The sequence below is a fragment of the Brachionichthys hirsutus genome, chromosome 21, assembly GCF_040956055.1.
Source record: "Brachionichthys hirsutus isolate HB-005 chromosome 21, CSIRO-AGI_Bhir_v1, whole genome shotgun sequence".
Taxonomy (NCBI): Eukaryota; Metazoa; Chordata; class Actinopteri; order Lophiiformes; family Brachionichthyidae; genus Brachionichthys; species Brachionichthys hirsutus.
The window spans coordinates 7,073,273-7,093,578 of NC_090917.1; the positions used below are offsets into that span (position 1 = coordinate 7,073,273).

Consider the following 20,306-nt stretch of genomic DNA (forward strand, 5'->3'; position numbering starts at 1 on the left):
TACATGCAGGACCTCATTGAATCATGCAAATTAGAATAACATAATTTCCGTACAAAACACGTTTAGCGCTAATAATACTGGACAGGCATGAGTTTATTCCACATGGTGTTCATGCAGAGTGTAAAACCAATAAAAACCATAAGCATCTACACTTGTACATTAAGTTCAACACAACTTAATGTGTTTTTTGTTTACACTTTTAAAAACATACAAATTTATGAATGTATGACTCTGAAATTGAATGGGGGCCGAATATAGACCTTGTTTCCAATGCCAGACAGCACGTTTTCAAAAATATATTTAATTCCTCAGGGAACAAAGCGTGAACCTTTGATGAAGACAGGCACATTTTGAAATTGGTATCTTTGAATTGGTGCAGATTAAAATGAAAAAAAAAATCTGGATATAGCAAGTTTAGCTGCCTTAATTCATGGATACAGTGTTGTGAGTTGAAGAACTCCGTGTGTGTGTGTGAGTGGTTTTCTCCTGTGGGTGTCCAGAGGGAGGTGTTGCCTGACAGATGCTCCTCCGACTCCTCTCCCTGTCCCTCCCTCCCTCTCTCTGGCGGAGGTGAGCCGCTGCTCCGCTATGCGAAGAAGCAGAGCCGACGGATAATCCAGCTCGGTAACGTTAGCATTTCGGCTAACGGTAAAGACTACAACCTAGAAAAGCCATGAAACCCGGCCGGAGCAAGTGAAAGTTCGCCGCGGCTGACTTTGGGACTTTAATGTAGGGATAAACACGAGAAGGGAGCTTCTCGGAGCATGCCCTCGCCATTAACGGAAACTTTCCTCTAATTCTTCCACCTGGGAAAGGCTAGCTTGGAGGCTAGCGAGGCTACAAACTATTTTTAATTGGCTTTGGTAGCAATGGCTCTCGCTTGTTTTTCCTTGTCATAGCGACAAGCTGGGACTTCAAACGGGGGCATCCGCCCTGGGAACTCCATGACATACCGAAGCACGACTTTGAAGCGTAATTTCTTTAGGGAAGACCGGCAAGGGACCGAAAATGAAGAAGCAGTTCAATCGGATGAAACAGCTCGCTAATCAGACCGTGGGAAGGCAAGTACTGAAGTTAGCTTCAGCTAGCACACACTTTATTTTGGTCTGAGTGAGATGACGTCTTTAGCTTTTAGAAATGCCTTTCAATGATTTAACCCACTTTCACTGTGTGTGCTTGGATTAGTTAATGGAAAGGGTTTAATCAGTTGTTTTGTTGACAAGGATTGGATTTGCACAAATTAACCATTTGTTATTAATCTGCCAAACAGATCTCATCCTCTTAAGAGTAGCCTGTGCAACGTTAGCTTTGCTTCGTGGGAAATAAACACAAGCTGTGTATTCTCGTCTCCTCCACCCCAGCTGAGTCACTTTTTTTTTTTTAATTTGCAAGGACCTGTTCTGTTGTAAACATCAGGGTAAACAGCAGAAATGTTTTTGAAGCCACTGTGTATAAATGAAATACTGTCGGTGCATTTTTTATTTCTGCAAGAAAGTACTTATAGACAGTAGTATGGTGGACAAGTTGAAACATGGAGGAGGGTTTTAAACACAATAATATGCTCAATTAGGATGTCACAAAAGAAATGTACTTGGAGCATGTTAAATTGCACATAGGCATACAGCCCCCTCTTCCAATGGCTGTTTTTTAAGAAGAGAAATGAAAGAAAATGTCCAATAACAACCAATGCATAAAAAAAAAAGCTCCTGATCCCTCCCTTTGAAACCATAACCTCTGTGGTATTAATAATGTATTGGTGGGCTCCTTTGTTGCCCGGTAGGCATATGCACGATGTCTGGTCTCACTTGCTCTTGTGTATCTGAGTTTTGGCATCAATGGGGTAGAAAGCTTAGTTCAACAGGTCTAACGTGCAGCAGTGTATGAATATTGTGTGTCCTGCACTACATGCTACTGCAGTAGCAGTAAGAGCCTCTCAATCTGAGTGTAAACCCGAACGATGACTGTGTTCTGCAGTACATTACTGGTATTAGGATCACGTGCGATGACACAAAGTGTCACTCTGTAATTGGATATCCCAAGTGACGGCACAACCTTTTGTGGACAGGAAGACAAGAAACGGCGGCAGATGTTTTTGTTATGTGGCATTTCATATTGCTGTGTAGAGAATGCATGATGGAGGGCACGGTGCTGCTAGCAAAAAGCAAACCATCAGGAAGTAAAATGGAGGCTTTGTGGAAACATAACTGTTTATTCATTGAAAGCGGATGATTTGACTTGGACCCTTTATCCAAGGAATACGCATATTAATGAAATTGCCTCTTGCTTTACTAACTTTTCATGTACTTGGAGTCATTATTTCGTATTGTAGACTACATGATAATTACTCATTCAAAATGGTTATATGGAAATGGAAATAATTACAGGTAAGAAGACAAATGAAAGGATCTTGTTAACACACTTAGGAATTAGGTGTTTGGCAGGGGTACACGATACAGCAACGGTGGAGCTCACAGAGGCTGCACCAAGTTAGCTTGAATACTCATAATTTCCTCTTTGCAGTAAATTAGAGCTGAGAGAATTTAATGCAGAAAACAGACATTTGGAAGCATGTACGTGTGTGTGTGTGTGTGTGTGTGCGCGCATGCAGTCGCTGCTTGCGCATTTATATACAATAGTAGGGTTAATCGTGCATTCATATCCTTTGTATTAGGGCAAAGCAAGCACACCCTGCTATGTCCATTAATTTTATGCTTGTTTGTGTGTTTCTGCAAAAGTTTGAAGTGCAAAGGCCTTGTCCGCTGCCTCCTGGGTTCCTGTGATTGTGCAAAGGCAGAACACTGTGTCCAGCAAGCAGCCACTTTGAGGAAATCTCTCCTTCTGCAAACAGGAAACTGCCTCCCAGACTCATGTTAGGTGCTTTCTAGAGAAGAGTAGAGAGACAGCTGGGGAGATGGATGACAAGAGAGGGTGAAACCAGGGCGCAAGGTGAAAAAACAGCATGCGACTCATGTCGGGGAATAAGGCGAGGATTTGGGACTGTGAATTCTTATTGAAGGCTGCTATCTTTGAAGCCTTTGGCCCTGTGTGTTCACATTTGCTGCAGATTCAAATGGTCCGATAGTAACAGAACACTCTGGAGTGTAGAAGGCTATCGTATATACATAGAATTTTGCACTCTGTAGGTAATGTGATAATCACCTCTGATTGTCTGGAATGCCCAAAACATGCGCTACCAACATGGTGGTAAGTTGTCGACTTTTGATCGTAAGTCGGCCCATTTTAAATTACTGTAAGTATATTACTGTATACTGTGTATGAGACTGTAAATGAGGAGACGAAAGAGATAATTTCCTCTCGGTAGACATATTTACATAAGACATATTTTCGTAAGTCATAGAATACCTGTAAATATTCTGCTCTGTCATAATGCATGATGTTTACAATACAACACTTCACATCGGGCAAATGTTCCTCAGTTTTTATTTATGTTTTGCTCACTCTTCTTGGTCCAGTTCCAGCCTAACGGTTCACTTAAGTGGCCCCATTAGGCAGGCCACATGGGCTGAGTCACCCGTCCGTTCCGCTGCTCCTGTCAGAGGGCCCGGTATCCATTACCATACGCATTAAGCTTCCAACTGTTGCATCCGCGCGACACAGACCCTCCCTGCTTCTCAGCGTGCTTACTGTGTTGCAAGGCTGGTAACAGCCGCTCTATTGTGCTCTGGGCTGGCAGTATTTATTTAGTCCACTTCTACTTTGATAGTAATTTGCTATGGTTACCATTCTGATGCAGTGGTCACGGCAAGGATCTTTATTGTTGATTAGTCGCAGTGCACAGTGACACGTCTGAGAGGCACGACGGGGTCGGCTCTGTTTGTTGCCAGTCAGCTGACAGCAGCGAAACAATTGTATTTGTGTTTGTTGTCTGTGCTTGACCCAAGCTGCACGCTGCCTAGTTTTGCTTCTGTGTCACGTTGGCTCACACACGTTTTGGTTTTTCAAGAGCTGCTACTATCAATGTCAGTGTTTGCAGATGTTAATACTAAATTAATACTGAAGCCAGTTATTGTCCATATTTACATTCAAACTAAATCCACAATGGCAGAGAGAAGACTCCTGTTGTATAGTATAATGCAAACTCGACAACACAATCTGGTACCAAGGGTAAATCTGCTGTACCTTTGCTGCACTGGGGTTCACCGTTACTGTTACACGCCACCAACATACGGGAGTCCTTAAATCAAAAACTCAAGCAGCCTCTTGTAGCTCGGTCAAGGAAAAACCGATGAGCCAGGATTGTTTACATTTATCACGCAGCAAAAATGCTGTAGCATGATGTGTTGTTACTAATTTGCCTCATTTGATATTGCATACCCTCCTACATTGTAGTCATCGTGTACATCTGAACAAGCTGAATGAATGAGTTTGCACAGGTACAATCCATGGGTGTTTATTCACGAAGAAGGACGTCTGTTTGATGAACACACTGCGTTGAACATGAGGCACGTAAATGTACTCCAGAACATGAATTCTGTAGTCTGGTTTTATCATCACACTCTGTATATGTGTGTTAAAATGTGATATTTTCTTTGCAGCTTAGCTGTTTTTAACAGATCCTCACTCTACACATGTGACCAGACCAGCTCGGATATGGATCTCCTCCAGTGGAAAATCTTTCCTTTCTTATTCAGCTTCCATATTCTGGTTTGGCAGCTTTCGGAGTCGAGAACCCCCCCCATGCCAAAATATCTTTGTATTTATGTTTCTTTCCTGAAAACCCCCAAACTGTCAACCCCCGTCTGTCAGTCTCGTTCTCTTTCCCCCTCCTTCCTGCGTCCATATTGTAATTGAAAGCAGCTGTGACAAGGTTACTGCAGTTCAGAGAGTAGTTTTTGGGGGTTTCATTTATAGCTCCAGTTACTCAAAATGCAGGCAATCTACGTTCTACAGGTCACTGAATTCAGAGAGCTGCAAGTTGGCACATCGGTAGGACATGAAAATAACAGCACATTCTTTATTCTGTCTTTAGATAATGGCACAGAAGGTTGGATGCTAATCTTGATAGAGTGAAATGGAATAGAGGCATTTTACCCTAGTCTGCTCATGATCCATTTCTCAAGTAGCGTTATACGATTCACATTAGCTTTGTCAGATGTCACACTTCCTGCTTCACAAATATTCACGTTGACGTCAAACTACAGAATAGAATGAGGTTACATCCATAAAAGCTGCCGTGCTTTTTAAATGAACCCCATAGCTGGAGCATTCACTTACATACTAGAATTTATAGATAATTATGGGAAATGAATCTTAAACATGACTTATTTTTTATAAACAAAGATCAACATCCCCACCTCATCTTAAAAAGTGTCAAATAGAGCACTTGCAATGCCCATTCCTCACTCATGTTAAGAAAAATACATTTTTAAAATCTTTGATCCATACTCTATCTGGATTCACAGTAGGGTTTGATCATGCGTGTTCCCACCTCCTGCGCCATCCTTCCACAGTTTCATGGAAGTTTATCCGGTAGTTTTTGAACAAATCGGCAAACAAAGAACAACCACGCGATTGCTGAACGGTAAAGTGCTGAAATCAGCTGCTTTGTCACATGGGATATTGCAACATATTTAACGGCTGGTATCTTTTTTTTTTACAAAATCAAGTCATGTGTGCCATCAAAATGTGTTCTGTCAATACTGAAGAAAGGGAAACGGACACCGGTGAAAACGTAACCTCTCTAGCAGTGCTAGGGAATGCTCATCCACAGGTAGAAATACTTTAATGTAGTTATTGTGTGGAACACTTGACTGTTGCCCAGGGTGATTAAAATAGATTAAAATAACGTAAAACATCCAGAGCCTTGCGCCAGAGCTGGAGATGCAACGGAAGTCATGTGTGCAGCTTGACAGCGCACGCTACACAGAGCAGATTGACACCAGTCTGTCAGAGTTTAGCAAACGCTTTCGAGACTTTGCTTTACTCGAGCCAATCGCTACATCCATGTGTTACCATTTTCAGGAAGACGCTGAGGTTGATTCACTCGCATCACAACTTGCAGCACCGTTTGGCCTGAACTCTTCTGGTGTGTAGGATGGATGAGATTTTGACGCTACAAGCCGACATTCGGCTGAAATGTAGAGCTCACTTGACTTTCTCTGCTTGACGTTTTTTGGAATGATTGGAATCGTACAATAATAACAGCTCAGATATCAGATTAGTGGACACGTATTTATTAATTTATTTCTTTTTTATGATGACACAGCGGGAGGCACTGCATGGCCACGCTAGGATTTTCACCACGAGTCCAGCTAGCTGTGATTTGTGGAAATCAAACCTTGCTGGGCTACAGAAACATGCCTTCTTATTTAGCTCAGCAGCATTAGTAATAAGTAGAATCAGGCATAATCCAAGCTGTTTGAACCAATTTAAGAGACACACCCACCACTGATAGGCTTTGTAGCCCAGCTCAATTACTGTTAAAGGATATTGCAGAAAGCAGTCTTTCAGGCGCAGTGTCATTTACACCATGACGGTACAGTGCAGCTACTTGCATGCTAATGTTGTCTGCGAGTGCTAATCTGTGCGCTCTGTTGTCTTTTCTCGCCCACAGAGCTGAGAAAACAGAAGTCCTCAGCGATGACCTCTTGCAGGTAAATCATTGATGTGATGTCGCTCGCTGCCCAAGTAGCAGCTTGACAGTGGCTGCAGTCACACAGCTCAGTTTCTGTCCACGCTGAATTCAATGGCAACCGAATCGCCAGCGCATCGCAGGGCCACACAGAGACAGTCAGCAACTCCTGCACACACTCGCACCCTACGGACAATTAAGGGTAACCAATTCACATGAGTTGCATGTTTTTGAAGGGTGGGAGGAAACCAGAGAAAAGGGTCGCTACTTGCTGTGAGGCGACAGCGCTATCCACTCCGCCACCATGCCGCCAGCTAAGAAAACAAAACAAAAATCACCTGGCTTCCCCAGTCTCGATCAATATGTATCACATGTGCAGTATAAATGGCCCATCATCATCGAGTGAGGACCACCTGTCTGGTCCTTCACGGTGCCAGAGGTCCATTCCTTCCTTTCTCCTCTGCTTAGCAGCACATCCACACAGATTCTCCAGAAATATCCAGAAGCCTGCGTGAACTCATTCTTGTAGTTTAATGTAAAGTAACAACCAGATATTTTGTATCCTGCTGTCCCATATCTCTATAAAGTCTCTGCCACCCTTAATATAAGGTACCGGTATGCTATTTTTGTTCACTTTGGGCTTGTCCAGACATGCTACCGTCTTTTCTCTTAGGAACCAATAACCAGACACTGGCAGAGACACACTCTGCCTTTCTCCCCATCTGTCCTCCCAGTGTTGGGATTCCCTGCTCAGTGACGCGTCATGGGGATTGAGCGTGTTTACATCATCACACAGGAAAAACACACCCGCTCTACTTCTGGACCTTTTGTATGGTTGTTGTTTCCGACCTAAATTTGTTGCAATAGAAGGAAGAGGAATACTCCCAGTGCCGTGCTATCTAAACATTTCCAAGACATTTACACAGGAACAGGGAGGGGAATTCCCAGCTGGTCTTGTGCCAGTTATTAACTAGGATGTCTATGAAGTCTTCCCATGCCTGTAGATTGTGGGCACTGATTTTTTTGTCTGTCTATTTGCATGTGTGATTGTATTTTGTGAAGTTTGAAATGTGACCGAGCTGTTTCAGGAATGCCGGGGCTACCATGGGTCAAGAATGATGTAAGAGCTGGAGAACAGAGGGAAGGGAAGGAAAGGAGAGAAGACGAGAGGAAAGGAGGCGGGGGACGTGCAGAGGCAGATATCTGCTGTGGAATTCCTGAGTTGCAACTTGGTTCTGTTTTTGGAAGACAATTGTCCACTATTTGGCTGATTCTTCCTCTACATTTGTCTCTGCCCATTCCACGCCTCTAGACCTCAGTGTTCCGTTTATATTGGGAATATTCTTTGTCCTGACTCTTAAGTACATGTTTGTCACTTTCATGCCGGGTGCCGTTGCAGTCAGGCACCTGGCATGACTAGGACAGTGAATAGTCGTCATGCAGAGCCTTACTCTGTCTTTTTCCCCAAGCCAAAGTAGCTGTGACCCCCATCAATGATGGTATTATAGCTGGTCAGGCTAAAAGCACAGAGTGGATCAGTGTTTTTAACTAGTAGACAGGAGAAAGCCAGTGTAATCAAAAAGCCCTTTGAAGCCCGGAACGCCTCCCTCCCCATCGCAGCCAATCGCCATAGACTCGCTTCCGATGAGTCATGTGTTACAAAGATAACATTCAGGAATCGTTCCGCTTGAGACATGCCTCATCAATCATGCATGAACTTTGACCCCAGAATCCCTCAAGGCAACTACACGGAACAAGACCTCATCAGACATAGATGCCTCGGACGTGCAGCAGGTGCATGGAGGCACGAGATTAAGCAAAAGACAGAGTGGGATGTATTCCAGTCCACGTGCTATGTTTTTTGTGAGGGGGGGGGGGGGGTCCAAAATGCAGCGTATGTTGTGTTTTATATTTAAAAGAACACTAATGACAATCTAACAAAATGATCTGCCTTGCAGCTTAGAAATTGTTGCACCCAGTTCTGTGATGACTTGTGTTGCTGCATGTCTTGTCACATGTACAGATTGAACGACGCATGGATTTGGTGCGTGTGGTGTCCCACAACACACACAAACGGATGGTGTCATGTTTGCAGGGACACATCGGCGCAGATGCAGAGAAGAGACATGTAAGACATCAAGCTTGTTATAAAACCTTTGTCACAGCTACAGTTTAGCCAATAAAGATGCACCACCATCAATCAAAAGTACATCTTTGATAACGACTCTCTGATCATTGTTTCAAAGTGTCCTTAGTAGGCCTGCGGTCCATAATGTTTCTTCTGTTTTCTACCCCACACCACCCAAAAATGCACCACAGTCCGTACCACGCCTCTATACAGGAAATGGTCAGGTAAAAATGCTGATTGCTTGCTCCATCTCTGGTTCTCAGCACCACTTGCTCCATTTCCCGTCCCGATATCTGTCATTTTCATTAACTGCGCATGACACTTCACCCTTTGGGATTCACTAGTGAAAACAGGATGTTGGCCTCGCAGGGTTTCCATGAATGTGAAACTGAAAAGAAGCTCCAGTGCTGTCGTAGAAGTCTCACTTCCTTAGTCTGAATCTTAATTCCTATTTATCATCTGTATTTTCCTTCTTTGCTAAGACAGTTCTTTTCCTCTTTCCTTATTGAGGTGTTGCTACATGGAAAGTCCTGGACAATGTTTCCAATTGCACTTGCATAGAAATAGATACAGATGTGTGTGCATGTGGATATTTTCAGGTAGTTTGTCTCAATTTGGTTTAATTGTCTGCATCTGTTTCCACATGCATTACAGAAAAAGCTTCCTCTGACTTCACTGTCCCAGGTGATGGTGGAAGGTGGAAACCAATTGGGAGAAGACTCTTTGATTGGGTGAGTTTGATTGGTTGAAATCCCACTTAATCAGTGACTCCTAAATAACGTGGATTATGTGGAGAGACTGAACTATAAAGCCATCTATGGGACGCAGTTTGGTTCTCTATTGATGGGACTTTATATGAGGTTCCGATTGTTCACTGACAGATTGAGGATCTAGAAAGTCAGTAAATCTATGCAGCAGAGTGTTGTGATTTTGACACCCTTCTCTCATTTTGCCCTAATGCATGTGATAACAGGAAGATGATGGAAGTGTGCGGCGAGGCAGAGAACCGTCTGGCGTCAGAATTGATGCAACATGAGCTGCAGATGGAGAAGGATGTTCTGGATCCTCTCAGTCAGCTAGCAGAGGTAAGAAAGAAAAAAAAAAGGGAAAATGACACCTTCTGAATGCAAAAACAACCAAACCCAAGATAAATATTTAAAATAGTTTCATAGCTGAGATCAGAGAATGGATGCCGATCCTGGTGATAAACACAAGGCCCTTTCTCTTCCTTTCACGCTGTTGGCTACCTGTTCATTTTGTTGTAACAAACGTCCCATGCATGATGAACTGTCAGATGTCTTTGTGTCTTTACACTCTGTGTCATGAGTTGTTTCTGTTACGTTTTTATGCTATTTTACAATGGCAGAAATTGTCTGATCTTTGTCATTTTAACTTCTCTGTGTTTCTCATGAAATATTTGTAGGTGGAGATTCCCAACATCCTGAAGCAGAGGAAGCAGCTGGCCAAACTGGTGCTGGACTATGATTCTGCCCGAGCAAGGTCTGCATACTGCTCACTCTCTGAAACACATGTTCTTGTCGTGTCAGGCGACAAATCCAGATCATTCTGGAATGAAACTGGTGAACAGAGAAACAGCTTTTTCTCTTCCAGTAACTTTACTCACAGCAAACTCCTGATTTAAGTCCACATTATTCTGGAACTTTACATCATGTTTCCAGATCACAAAGGCAGTCTCATCCAGGTTTTACTCATTTTCTTTTTCTTCTTCTCTGAACTCAGATGGTTGCAGGCAACCAAATCAATAATCTCAGGAACAAACACTCATGCACTGACGGCCAAAGCTGACTTACTCAAGGAGGAGATGGATGAGGCTACGAACAAAGTGGAACTTTGCAAGGTAACGACTCGTCTTTATGTGGAACCTTTTGCTTCATTGTGGTCTTTTTTAAAGTCAAGGTTTCAGTGAGCCATTCGTTGGAAGCATGCAGTGTAGCAGTTTGGTTTTCTGTCCAGTTTGTGACACTTGATGCAGAGACCAGCATCTGAAAGTCATGTTAATTTCAGTCATAACACTGTGGAGTGGAAACGGATGGTCTTTATTGAATTATAATTTCTATCTTACATGCCTTTTCTTCCGTACTACATAGGATCAACTCGCTGCAGACATGTACAACTTTTTCTCCAAAGAAGGCGACTATGCCCGATATTTCGTGACGGTGAGTACAGGCTGTTGGGCTTAACCTGTGTTTTTCACACTTCACAGGCTTCTTCTGTTTTACTTTGTCCTTGTCATTTTAGTGCTTCTTTAATTCAACTCTGTTTCTTTTTTCTTTCTGTAGCTCTTAGAAGCTCAAGCTGATTACCACAGGAAGTCTCTCACTGTTCTGGAACACGTCTTGCCAACCATCCAAGCACAGCAAGGTAAAACGGGATGCACACGCAGCCGCTTCACATGTAGCGCTGCAGTGTTGGTAACAGCTGCACAGAAGGAGGCTCTGTGCTGAGCATGGCGTGGGACCCTCCTTATGGTCTTCCTAGAGAATTCACATGCGCCTGTTTCTGAGTGAAAGCCCTAATTTGTCTGTGGTTCCTGTGTTTTTCGGTGTTTACTGTTGTACGCTGGGAAACTGTGACGTTGACAAGTAGTTGCGAGGAGAAGAAACGGTTCCTTATTCACATAATCTATCCATTTTAGAATCACAACGTCTCCTCTCCAAGCTCCTCCTCTATATTCTGTATTCTGGTTTTGCCTTTGTTGCTTTTTCCTATCTCAGGCGCTTTTCTTTCCTCCGTGCTAAACATGTGGTGTAAACCAGACAAGCCCGGTCTCCCAGCGTGTGGCGGTGACTCAAGAACTCAGCACGCACACCCCGACATCTTCTCACATTATACCCACCTGGGTTCAGGCACACTTTGGCTAACACAAACAGAGAACAAGCTGAGAGCATTTTATTATTATATGCTCTCCAGTAGGGGGAGTGAGGTCGAGTGAGGAACTGTTGACCCAGAAAGGCAATCCAGACAAGCAGCAGGCTCGTTCAATCCTGTGGCAGTGCTGATTTTTGTTTTTAGGGGGGGGGGTATATGCATGATAAATAGATCATACAAATAATCTATGGCAGCCTCATTACAGTTTCATGCCTCCTAATTTTTTTTATTATTTTTATGACGTTGAAGGCTTCGTATTTCTGCCTCTGTCCCCCCATTAATTCAGACTCGTGGACAGAGAAGCCTGCATTTGGCACGGGGCTCGAGGAACACCTGAAGAGGAGTGGAAGGGAGATCGCCTTGCCGATAGAGGCCTGCGTCATGATGCTTCTGGAGACCGGCATGAAGGAGGAGGTAAGAAACTTACGGGAAAGACGAGGAAACCTGCCCTTCTCATAGCATTCTATATTATTATTCTGCTGTATGGCTGGAATGGAAGATGTACCGGTATATTTCTTCAACATTGACCGTCTGGATTTCTCCTAATTTTTTTAATGGTGAAATACTTCTCTAATTTTGTGGCCTTCAGATGACTTCATTTAGATGTCCGAGGTTTCCATGAGGGATAGCTAGAGCTTTTCTTTTCTCAGAGAGTAAAGTGAAATTTGAACTTGGATTCATCATCAAAGTTTCTGTTGGCAATTATGTTTCCATGTTATGGTGACGTGGCTTAATTCATAAGGACTGATGGTTTAAGTTTTAAATGATAACCAACAGAGCGCTGTTCCTCAGAGGTCTCTTCTCGTCTGAAGCCAGACAAATGTTTTGTACATTATTTATAAGAGGGAGAGAGATTCCGCTGTACTCGCTATCTTGGTGAAAGAAGTGCTGACACAGCTCATTAAAATTCACACGGACTTGTGGATGCGATTAAGCAGCTCTGCTGGTCAGCGGCTGCAGATTGTTTGTTCATATAAGCATCTTAAAGTCAAGCCAGACCAACAGACGGCAACTGGAAGACAGTCCATGTCTGGCGTTCTGGAATACAATACTTGCCCTCTGCACATAAATCGGATTCCTTTGTGTCGGTACGTGTCTGTGCCATAAAAGCGGAGAGAGAGTGTAAATGTTAGCTGCAAAGCACGCTGTTTGTCTTCATATTTATTCCATGGGGAGTCCAGTCTATGTCATTATGGTGTGAAGACAGCCTTTGTTGATGTGTCAGAATAAAGACCGTGCTGTGCGGGGAGTTGTGGGTGTGTTTGTTTGCTTGTTTTAAGGTTTCATTATGTACAGCTGGCAGGGGGGGCAGGGGGGGCAGGGTGGGGGGGGGGGGGGTCTTTCGTGAACTCACACAGTCAGTCTGTAATTCAGTGTTGGGAGAGTTTGTGTTTGTTTCAGTGAAAGCACAGGGTCTCCTGTGCACACTTATCTCTGTTGTTCGTTGGTGATATCACTTTTGTGTTATTTTTGTGTGTGTGTGTCTGCGTTTGTGTATCAGGGTCTTTTTAGAATTGCTGCAGGAGCATCCAAGCTAAAGAAGCTAAAGGCAGCGCTGGATTGTTCCACGTCACAACTGGAGGAGTTCTACTCTGACCCCCATGCTGTTGCTGGTACGTCCCTGACGGAGCCTTTTTTGAATGCCTTTGTTTTTTGGTAATTACTTGGACCAAATTTGTCATTTATGGCAATTGAATTCAAAAACACTTGAAACTACAATAAATGTTCCAAAATATCAACATTTTTGTTTTCATCTGATCCCAGAATCTTCAGGTCAGATCTGGCGCCTATAATAAAAACAGCATTTGCCAATATGTTTCAGGAGCACTCAAGTCCTACCTGAGGGAACTCCCTGAACCTCTAATGACCTACCAGCTTTATGATGAATGGATCCAGGCATCCAGGCAAGGCTCGTATCATTGTCACAGCAAAAATATCATACAGATGTTGAAGGGATCTAGTGGTCCACTGCTACTTATAGACAAATGCATGCTCTGCTTTTACTTAATTTTAATTTTCAATCTCTTCTAGTGTGTCAGACCCAGACAAGAGGCTCCAGGCCCTCTGGTGTGCATGTGATAAACTACCAAAGAACAACAGAACCAACCTGAGGTTGGTTCAGACCGAATGTTACGACAGTGACCTTCAGTCTCTGCTGTTGTGCGACACAAGCTTCACAGTTGTGTTCGCCGACTCCTGTGTTTTCCATGCAGGTATCTGGTGAAGTTTCTGTCCAAACTGGCTCAGGACATCGAGATGAACAAAATGACTCCGAGCAACATCGCCATCGTCCTGGGACCCAATCTGCTGTGGGCCAAGACTGAGGGGTGAGAGGAAGACAGAGTTACGACAAAGTGTTTGAGGACTGCTTCCGCTTCAATTTGGCTCTGCCACCTGCGCATACTGTGGCTCGCTTAACCAATCAGGTGGAGCTGAAATGACCCATTTATTAATTGATTTCTTAATATTGTCCCTTCTGATTAAAAACAATGCCGATAATGGTGCCGATAATCGGTCCGGCCAATAATGTGAATGTCTTGAAGGTGATGATGATGATGATGATGAAATATTTATTAGTGAGAATGTTAGGGCAGTACAAGTACAGTCAAACAGTAGTATGTATTACAGTACAAGTACAGTCAAACAGTAGCATGTATTACAGTACAAATACAGTCAAACATCCTGTATAAGAGGAGCATTTCAAAAAAGCCCTTGCGGTCTTGTTTCCGTTGAAAGTCCTTCGTACATAAATTATCAACATTTAACAATTGTAAAAGGAGTATTTAGGGTTTGAGCTCCCTCTAGTGTTGTGGCTGTGGGTGTCACTAAATCTGTGGAGGTATTTAGTCAGGTATGCAGGGATTGAGGGGACTGAGGACAGAACTGCATTGACTATTTTAAATGCCAATCCCATTTTGAGTTGTTTAACCCTGTCTTCTACCCTGAGCCATTTTAGGCTAGCAAAATCCAGGAAGAAGGTGGGTCATGGGCCCCAGATTGAGAATCATGGGCTCCAGGTGCGATGTTTGGTTGGGTTGGTGAAGACATGATCTATTTCTCCACCCAGGAGTCTAGCTGAGATGGCAGCAGCAACCTCTGTGTACGTGGTGGCCATCTTGGAGCCCATCATCCAGCATGCAGACTGGTTCTTTCCTGAGGGTAAGATCTGGGTTTCCACTACATCTCTCTTTTACGAGCTTTTTTGTGACCGCTCATTATACACCAGGTGATATACAAAGTAATCAATTGTTGTGTAAATTAACAAAGAAGAGTCACTAACTCCCTCTCCAAGATGAAGCCTCGCACTCCATTGAACCAAATATTAATTAAAATATTAGCAATATATATATTTATATATATATTTGTTTTGTCTTACCGTCTTTCTCCTGATAGATGTGGACTTCAATGTGTCCGGAATGTTTGCGATGCCGACACCTGCATCCAACCACAACATCCACCTGGAGTACGACTGTAGCACCGTGGAGAGGAAGAGGCCTGTCAGCATGGTGGCACCGGAGGGCGACACAAACCGCAAAGACAAGTAATCAACCTGGAGCTTCTCAGTGCTGCTCTTACTTACTCTGATAAATTAGTGTGGACGTAATTCTGGCTTTAATCCTTTTCCTTCTGCTTCTCGTGGATTTTGGGTCCTTAACATTGATTTTTGACTGCGTGTGACTTCTCTCTGCGCTCTGGGGTTGTGATTCTAATCTGTGGCTCTTTGATGAAAGCCGTGCTTGTTTGTGTTCCCCTCCACTGTCTCCCTGCTCTCCCAGCACCCCTAACAAGCACCCGGACCACACTCTCCGTAGAGGCAGTAACACCTTAGGTAGAAAGCAGCACACGTCACCGGCCTTCCAGCCTCCTTTACCCCCTGTGGAGGCTCCTGGGCAGGGGCAGGGGCAGGGGGCAGGACAGGTACCCCAGTCCTCAGCTGAGCCCATGCTACAAGCCCCGTCAGGGGGTTCAGGCCCCGAGGCTTCTCAGCACAGCTTGGCACAGGGGTTACCTGCTCTCGCAGCCTCTCAGCAGCTTCTAGCCCAGCACACAGAGGAGGTCAGGTAAGGGCTGCATCTCTGCTGCTGGTGGCCAATGACACAGCATGCCAGGCAGACACTGCTTTTATCATAGTGATGTGGTCACGGGTTCCTTACACCACCAGCACACCCAGCTATGAAGACTAATCTGAGCGCAGCCCACAGACAGAGCTCAACAATTGCTGCTTCATTGTGCTAACAGCCATTCGCACCGCCTCTCATCTTCCCATCGCTTTGCTTTCCTCACCGAATCTCTGGAATTAGCAGGACTGGCCCAAACGGCTTTGAAACGCTTGAACATTGGTGCCTGTTATGCAACGACTGAAGGGTGTCTTTGATTTAGATGCTGAAAGAACAACATTCATGTAGTGGCGTATAACCCAAATCAACTTTCTGTTGCCCTTCAGTTTCTGTTAAAAGGTGCATTTTGATGAGACGAGATCAGATTTGTGACTTTTATCACTGCAGCACTTCATTAATGGTAGCGGTAGCTGCTAGGCTGCGTTTCTTATCATAGTGGTGTCTGGTAATTGTCCATAACCCTGAGTTTCAGAAAGGCATTTTTCTCTTTTATAAAGTAACCCAAAGCTACGTGACTCCACACCAGCCCAGACCCCCCTCCTCCAGAGGAATGGAGGGGGCCAGACTGCAGGGCAGCTGGCCACTGGGACCCCTGGGGTTGGATCCATGGGGCCGAGTCCACACATGATGCGCCGAGGTAAGAGTCTTCAGAATCTTACTCCTTTATCCTTTTCATAGTTGCAGTGAATCCATCACAAAGCTGCCAAACCACCACTCAAGAGTTTAATTTCACACGTACATGCATTGCCGCCTTTCAATCAGAACCCCCCCCCCCCCCCCCCCCACACACACACACAGCCAGGCTGCATCGTAGCCCCCGTCCACATGTTTGAAGCTTGTATGTCCACATGTGTCTCTTGAAATGCGTAAAAAAAAAACTTGTAAACAGACAAAAAACAACAGACGAGTTCATTCAGTCGTAAAGTCCAACTGCGGGTTGCAAGTTGATGACCCCCCCCCCTGCCTTTACAATAGGCTCAATTACACAGTTAAAACAATCCCATTGTTCAAGTCAGCTGCTAACATTGACAGGTGTAAGTTGGTAATATTGGTTTCTCTTATCAGGCACCAAGAAGCAAGCCCCTGCCCCGCCCAAACCAACAAACCCTCCCCCCAGCCAGCCCTGTAATTCACCCAACCATGCCTCCTCCCAGCCCCTCAGCCCCGCTCCCAGACCCCTGTCCAGCCACTCGCCTACCTCTCCCGTCTTCCAGCCGTGTGCCACACCTAGACGCCACTCAAACAACCAGCCACCGATCCAGGCCCCCAGCCACCCACCCCCAGAGCCCCCGACACAGGCCAGCCCTACAGCACTGCCAGCGTCAGTCGGCCAGTCCGCCGGGGACCAGCAAAGTGTGGACCCCTCGCCTCCGGCTACCCCGAGCCCTCCGGACACCCCTCCGCCCTCTGCTCTTAACCAGGATGTAGTGGCGTCTCCGGCTCCTTACCAGTCGGGCTCCCTCCCCCGGCCAAGGCCCGTCCCCAAACCCCGGAACAGACCCAACATCCCACCGCCCCCCCAGCCCAGCACCCCGGCCAGCGATTCCAATGGCATCTGTGCTACTGCATCCAAGCTGCTGGGTGAGTATCCCTTCTCATAGTATTACTGTTGCACTATTATGTCACTGCCGAGCCCACTCTCTGATCACGCCGCATTGGAAAACCTCTGCAGGATAACGGTTTCCTTGTTCCTCTATCAGACGTCGTCTACCTCGCCCTGATGTGTGTCAGTCTTTGATGGATGTTTATTAGCACGCCTGCTCACGCTTTACATATATGGATATAAATAAAGCTACAAAACGCAGGAGGGGATGCGCAGCACAGACATTTTAACAACAAATATCCACATTTGGTTGTATCTAAATAAGACGGTGCCGTTAACGCTCCATTGTAGTGTCATGAAGAAAACCGCTCCAGTCGAACTTCACACAGTGAAACTCCATGTAGTCATCATTAGCTTCTCATCATTAGCATCCTGCTGTTAGCCTCCGTCCAGCATGGAAGGCTTAATCCGTCACATCAGGACTGATGAGCATTTATGAAATGAACCGCATTCTGTTATTGGAACCAGTTTCTGTCGCGTTACATACGTCTAACGTAGATGTCAGATCTTCTTGCGTCAAACGGCAAGTGGCTTCACATGTTCCACCTGATGAAGAGCTTCGATGAAGAGCAGGAATAGCTGCTTCCGTCCGCCGTGTTACTCATCCTCATTCACAGTCGATGCCGTGCCCGTTTGCGTCTCGCGTGTCGCTGTGGCTGAATGCTGCCACCTGATGTCCAAACGTTCATCCTAACGAGACTTCACTGCTGCTCAGGATGGAAACACGACGCCAGCTTGAAATGTTTTCTGGGATGAGGCTGCGTATGTTTGGGATTATGACCATTGTTCAAACCGCGTGGATTTAAATTGTTCATACGTCATTGAGGGATGATTTTTGTGTGAATGCCTGCCTGCATGCATGAACAGCATAAATTCATCCCCAGTAAGGCTTTAAAACATTTATGATCATTATTGTTTGCTCTTCACAGCCTGATCTATCATTTGTCCTTCCTTTCGTCCCCTAGACCCGCCGCTGTCGTTCAAAGCGCTAAATCGAGCTTCGGTTCCTGAGCTGTCCGAAGAAGATCAGACAGTGGCTGCTTCCTCCTCCTCTTCCTCCTTATCGTCATCCACCCTGGTTCTTAAAGATTGCGACCTGGACACAGAGAGCACTGTCCTATGAGGAGGAGATGATGGTGGTCCAGTCTCCCATGCATCTTCTCCCGTCTCACACGCACCTCGTGCTCTTTATCTGCAGCCCTGCTAGAGACTGAGCCTCTTGCTGCTGGGTTCTCCCAGTGACGATGCTCCATCTGGAAGCCATGATGCAGGTCTGCAGCTCTCGGTAAACAGGGCTGTGATAGAAGAACGTGTGTGTGTGGGTGTAAACATGTAGACCACACACACACGGTGGTTTACATGTTTAACCGTTTCACGTAAGCGCAGCTGATTTGCGTTACAGCTAATGTGTGCTAGCTAAAATTAAAATGACTCATATTTGCAGCAGCCGCTGGAAAGAATTCAACAAACCGAGAACACAAGATGGTTCATTTTAATCTGCAACAGTTCCATAAGCAGTGAGTCTGTTTTAATGCCAAACAAAAAGTATGTAAACATGAGTTTAGGGAAATTGTGACTTGATTTTTTTTTTATTACCCAAATAATCTTGACATTGACCAGGGTTTTTTTTTTTTTTTACTAAATAGATTATTTAAACTAATTATGAGCCATTGTTTACTCAGTCCTGCAGACCTTCATGGTGGTTCTGAAAGTGGTGAAGAGGAGTGCCACAAAGCCTCCACACCACACACCCCCCCCCCCCCCCCCCCCCCCCCCACCCCGCAGATCGTGCGCCAGACAATCTTGCAACAAAGGCAAAGGAACGTGAGTCATGAGGAGAGAAACGCCACAATACAACAATTATGAGATCTGTTTGGTGTGAGGTGTTTGTGTTTCTTAAATGAATGTTGAAGATGGTCTTAGGACAGAAAATAAAATGGTATTTCTACAGTACGGGGGGGGGGGGGTGTAAGTATCGGCAGGTAAAAGTAAAAACCAAAACTGTTTAACGTGGAGTTGGTGACTGCAGGCTTCCAGTCGTCACAAACACAATATTTTTTCTTGTACAGAACTGCCCCCAACCGGCTGCTCTTGTATTTATTTCCAGATTTCTGAACACATTCCCTGTGGCTTGACCTGATTAATGCAGTCTTTAAATGTAAGTCACGCCTTATAGGTTCCTCCCACAGCCGTGTAATTATACATTTACTGCATGGAGGTTATACTCGGCTCCTGTTACTGCAGTATTTCAAAGAAGCTGTCTTGGCAATAGGTGTGTTTCAGGGATATAAGGAAGAGGGGAATCCACCCTCTGTGATGGCGCGCCACATAAGTTGTGTCTTTAAATGATTTCTTTGGGATTTATAAGCAGACGTAGCAGCGTTCACCGCCCTCCCACTCAATATTTCACCTCTCTGTCATTCCATCGACCTCTGCCAGCGTATTCTAGCGTGCAACGGGCTGCGTGTGAGTGACTGTAGCGAAAGGATGATTCTTTCCAGCCTCTACGTCCTGATATTGCTCTTGGTGGTTTCCGAGTGCACAGGTTTAGAGGCTTGGTCCAATCTATCTCACTGAGCTGAGAGCACACGGTGTTATGGCATCTCAGTCATGATGTGGGCGGATTGGTACAAGGATATGGTGCGTGTTCTGCGTAAGCTTTTCTGATGGGAGAGCCGATACGGTACCAGCTGAGAAAGCCTCGGATGCTGCAGTCGCCCTGAAAACATGTTTTTTCAGAGACAATCGAATGATATATTTCTCGCTTTACTCGTATACCTCGCTGCCTTATCCACGTGCATCGAGTGAGCGTGGTATCTCAGCGCTCTTAAAGATGAACGCCATTAAACTAGACATGATGCTGAGTTTGTTTTATGTATTCTGTCTGGTGAGCTTAAAAATATGAAAACATGTATTTTGAATGCTTGGTCATACCCATTTCCAAAGAAAATAAAGTTATATGAAGAATCTATTTAA

General features: G+C 44.9%; 1 protein-coding gene across 1 annotated transcript; it reads left to right on the forward strand.

The window, feature by feature from the left end:
- Window positions 1-1,008: 1,008 nt before the first annotated feature.
- Window positions 1,009-18,453, forward strand: arhgap17a (Rho GTPase activating protein 17a). Its single transcript, XM_068754242.1, has 21 exons — window positions 1,009-1,061; window positions 6,575-6,614; window positions 8,616-8,720; window positions 8,912-8,944; window positions 9,375-9,451; window positions 9,694-9,805; window positions 10,144-10,220; window positions 10,461-10,578; window positions 10,829-10,897; window positions 11,021-11,102; window positions 11,896-12,023; window positions 13,111-13,222; window positions 13,432-13,513; window positions 13,641-13,721; window positions 13,823-13,936; window positions 14,677-14,768; window positions 15,003-15,150; window positions 15,386-15,670; window positions 16,225-16,364; window positions 16,793-17,308; window positions 18,296-18,453. The coding sequence occupies exons 1-21, from the start codon at window positions 1,009-1,011 to the stop codon at window positions 18,451-18,453; spliced, it is 2,622 nt and encodes an 873-aa protein (XP_068610343.1).
- The last annotated feature ends 1,853 nt before the right edge of the window (window positions 18,454-20,306 follow it).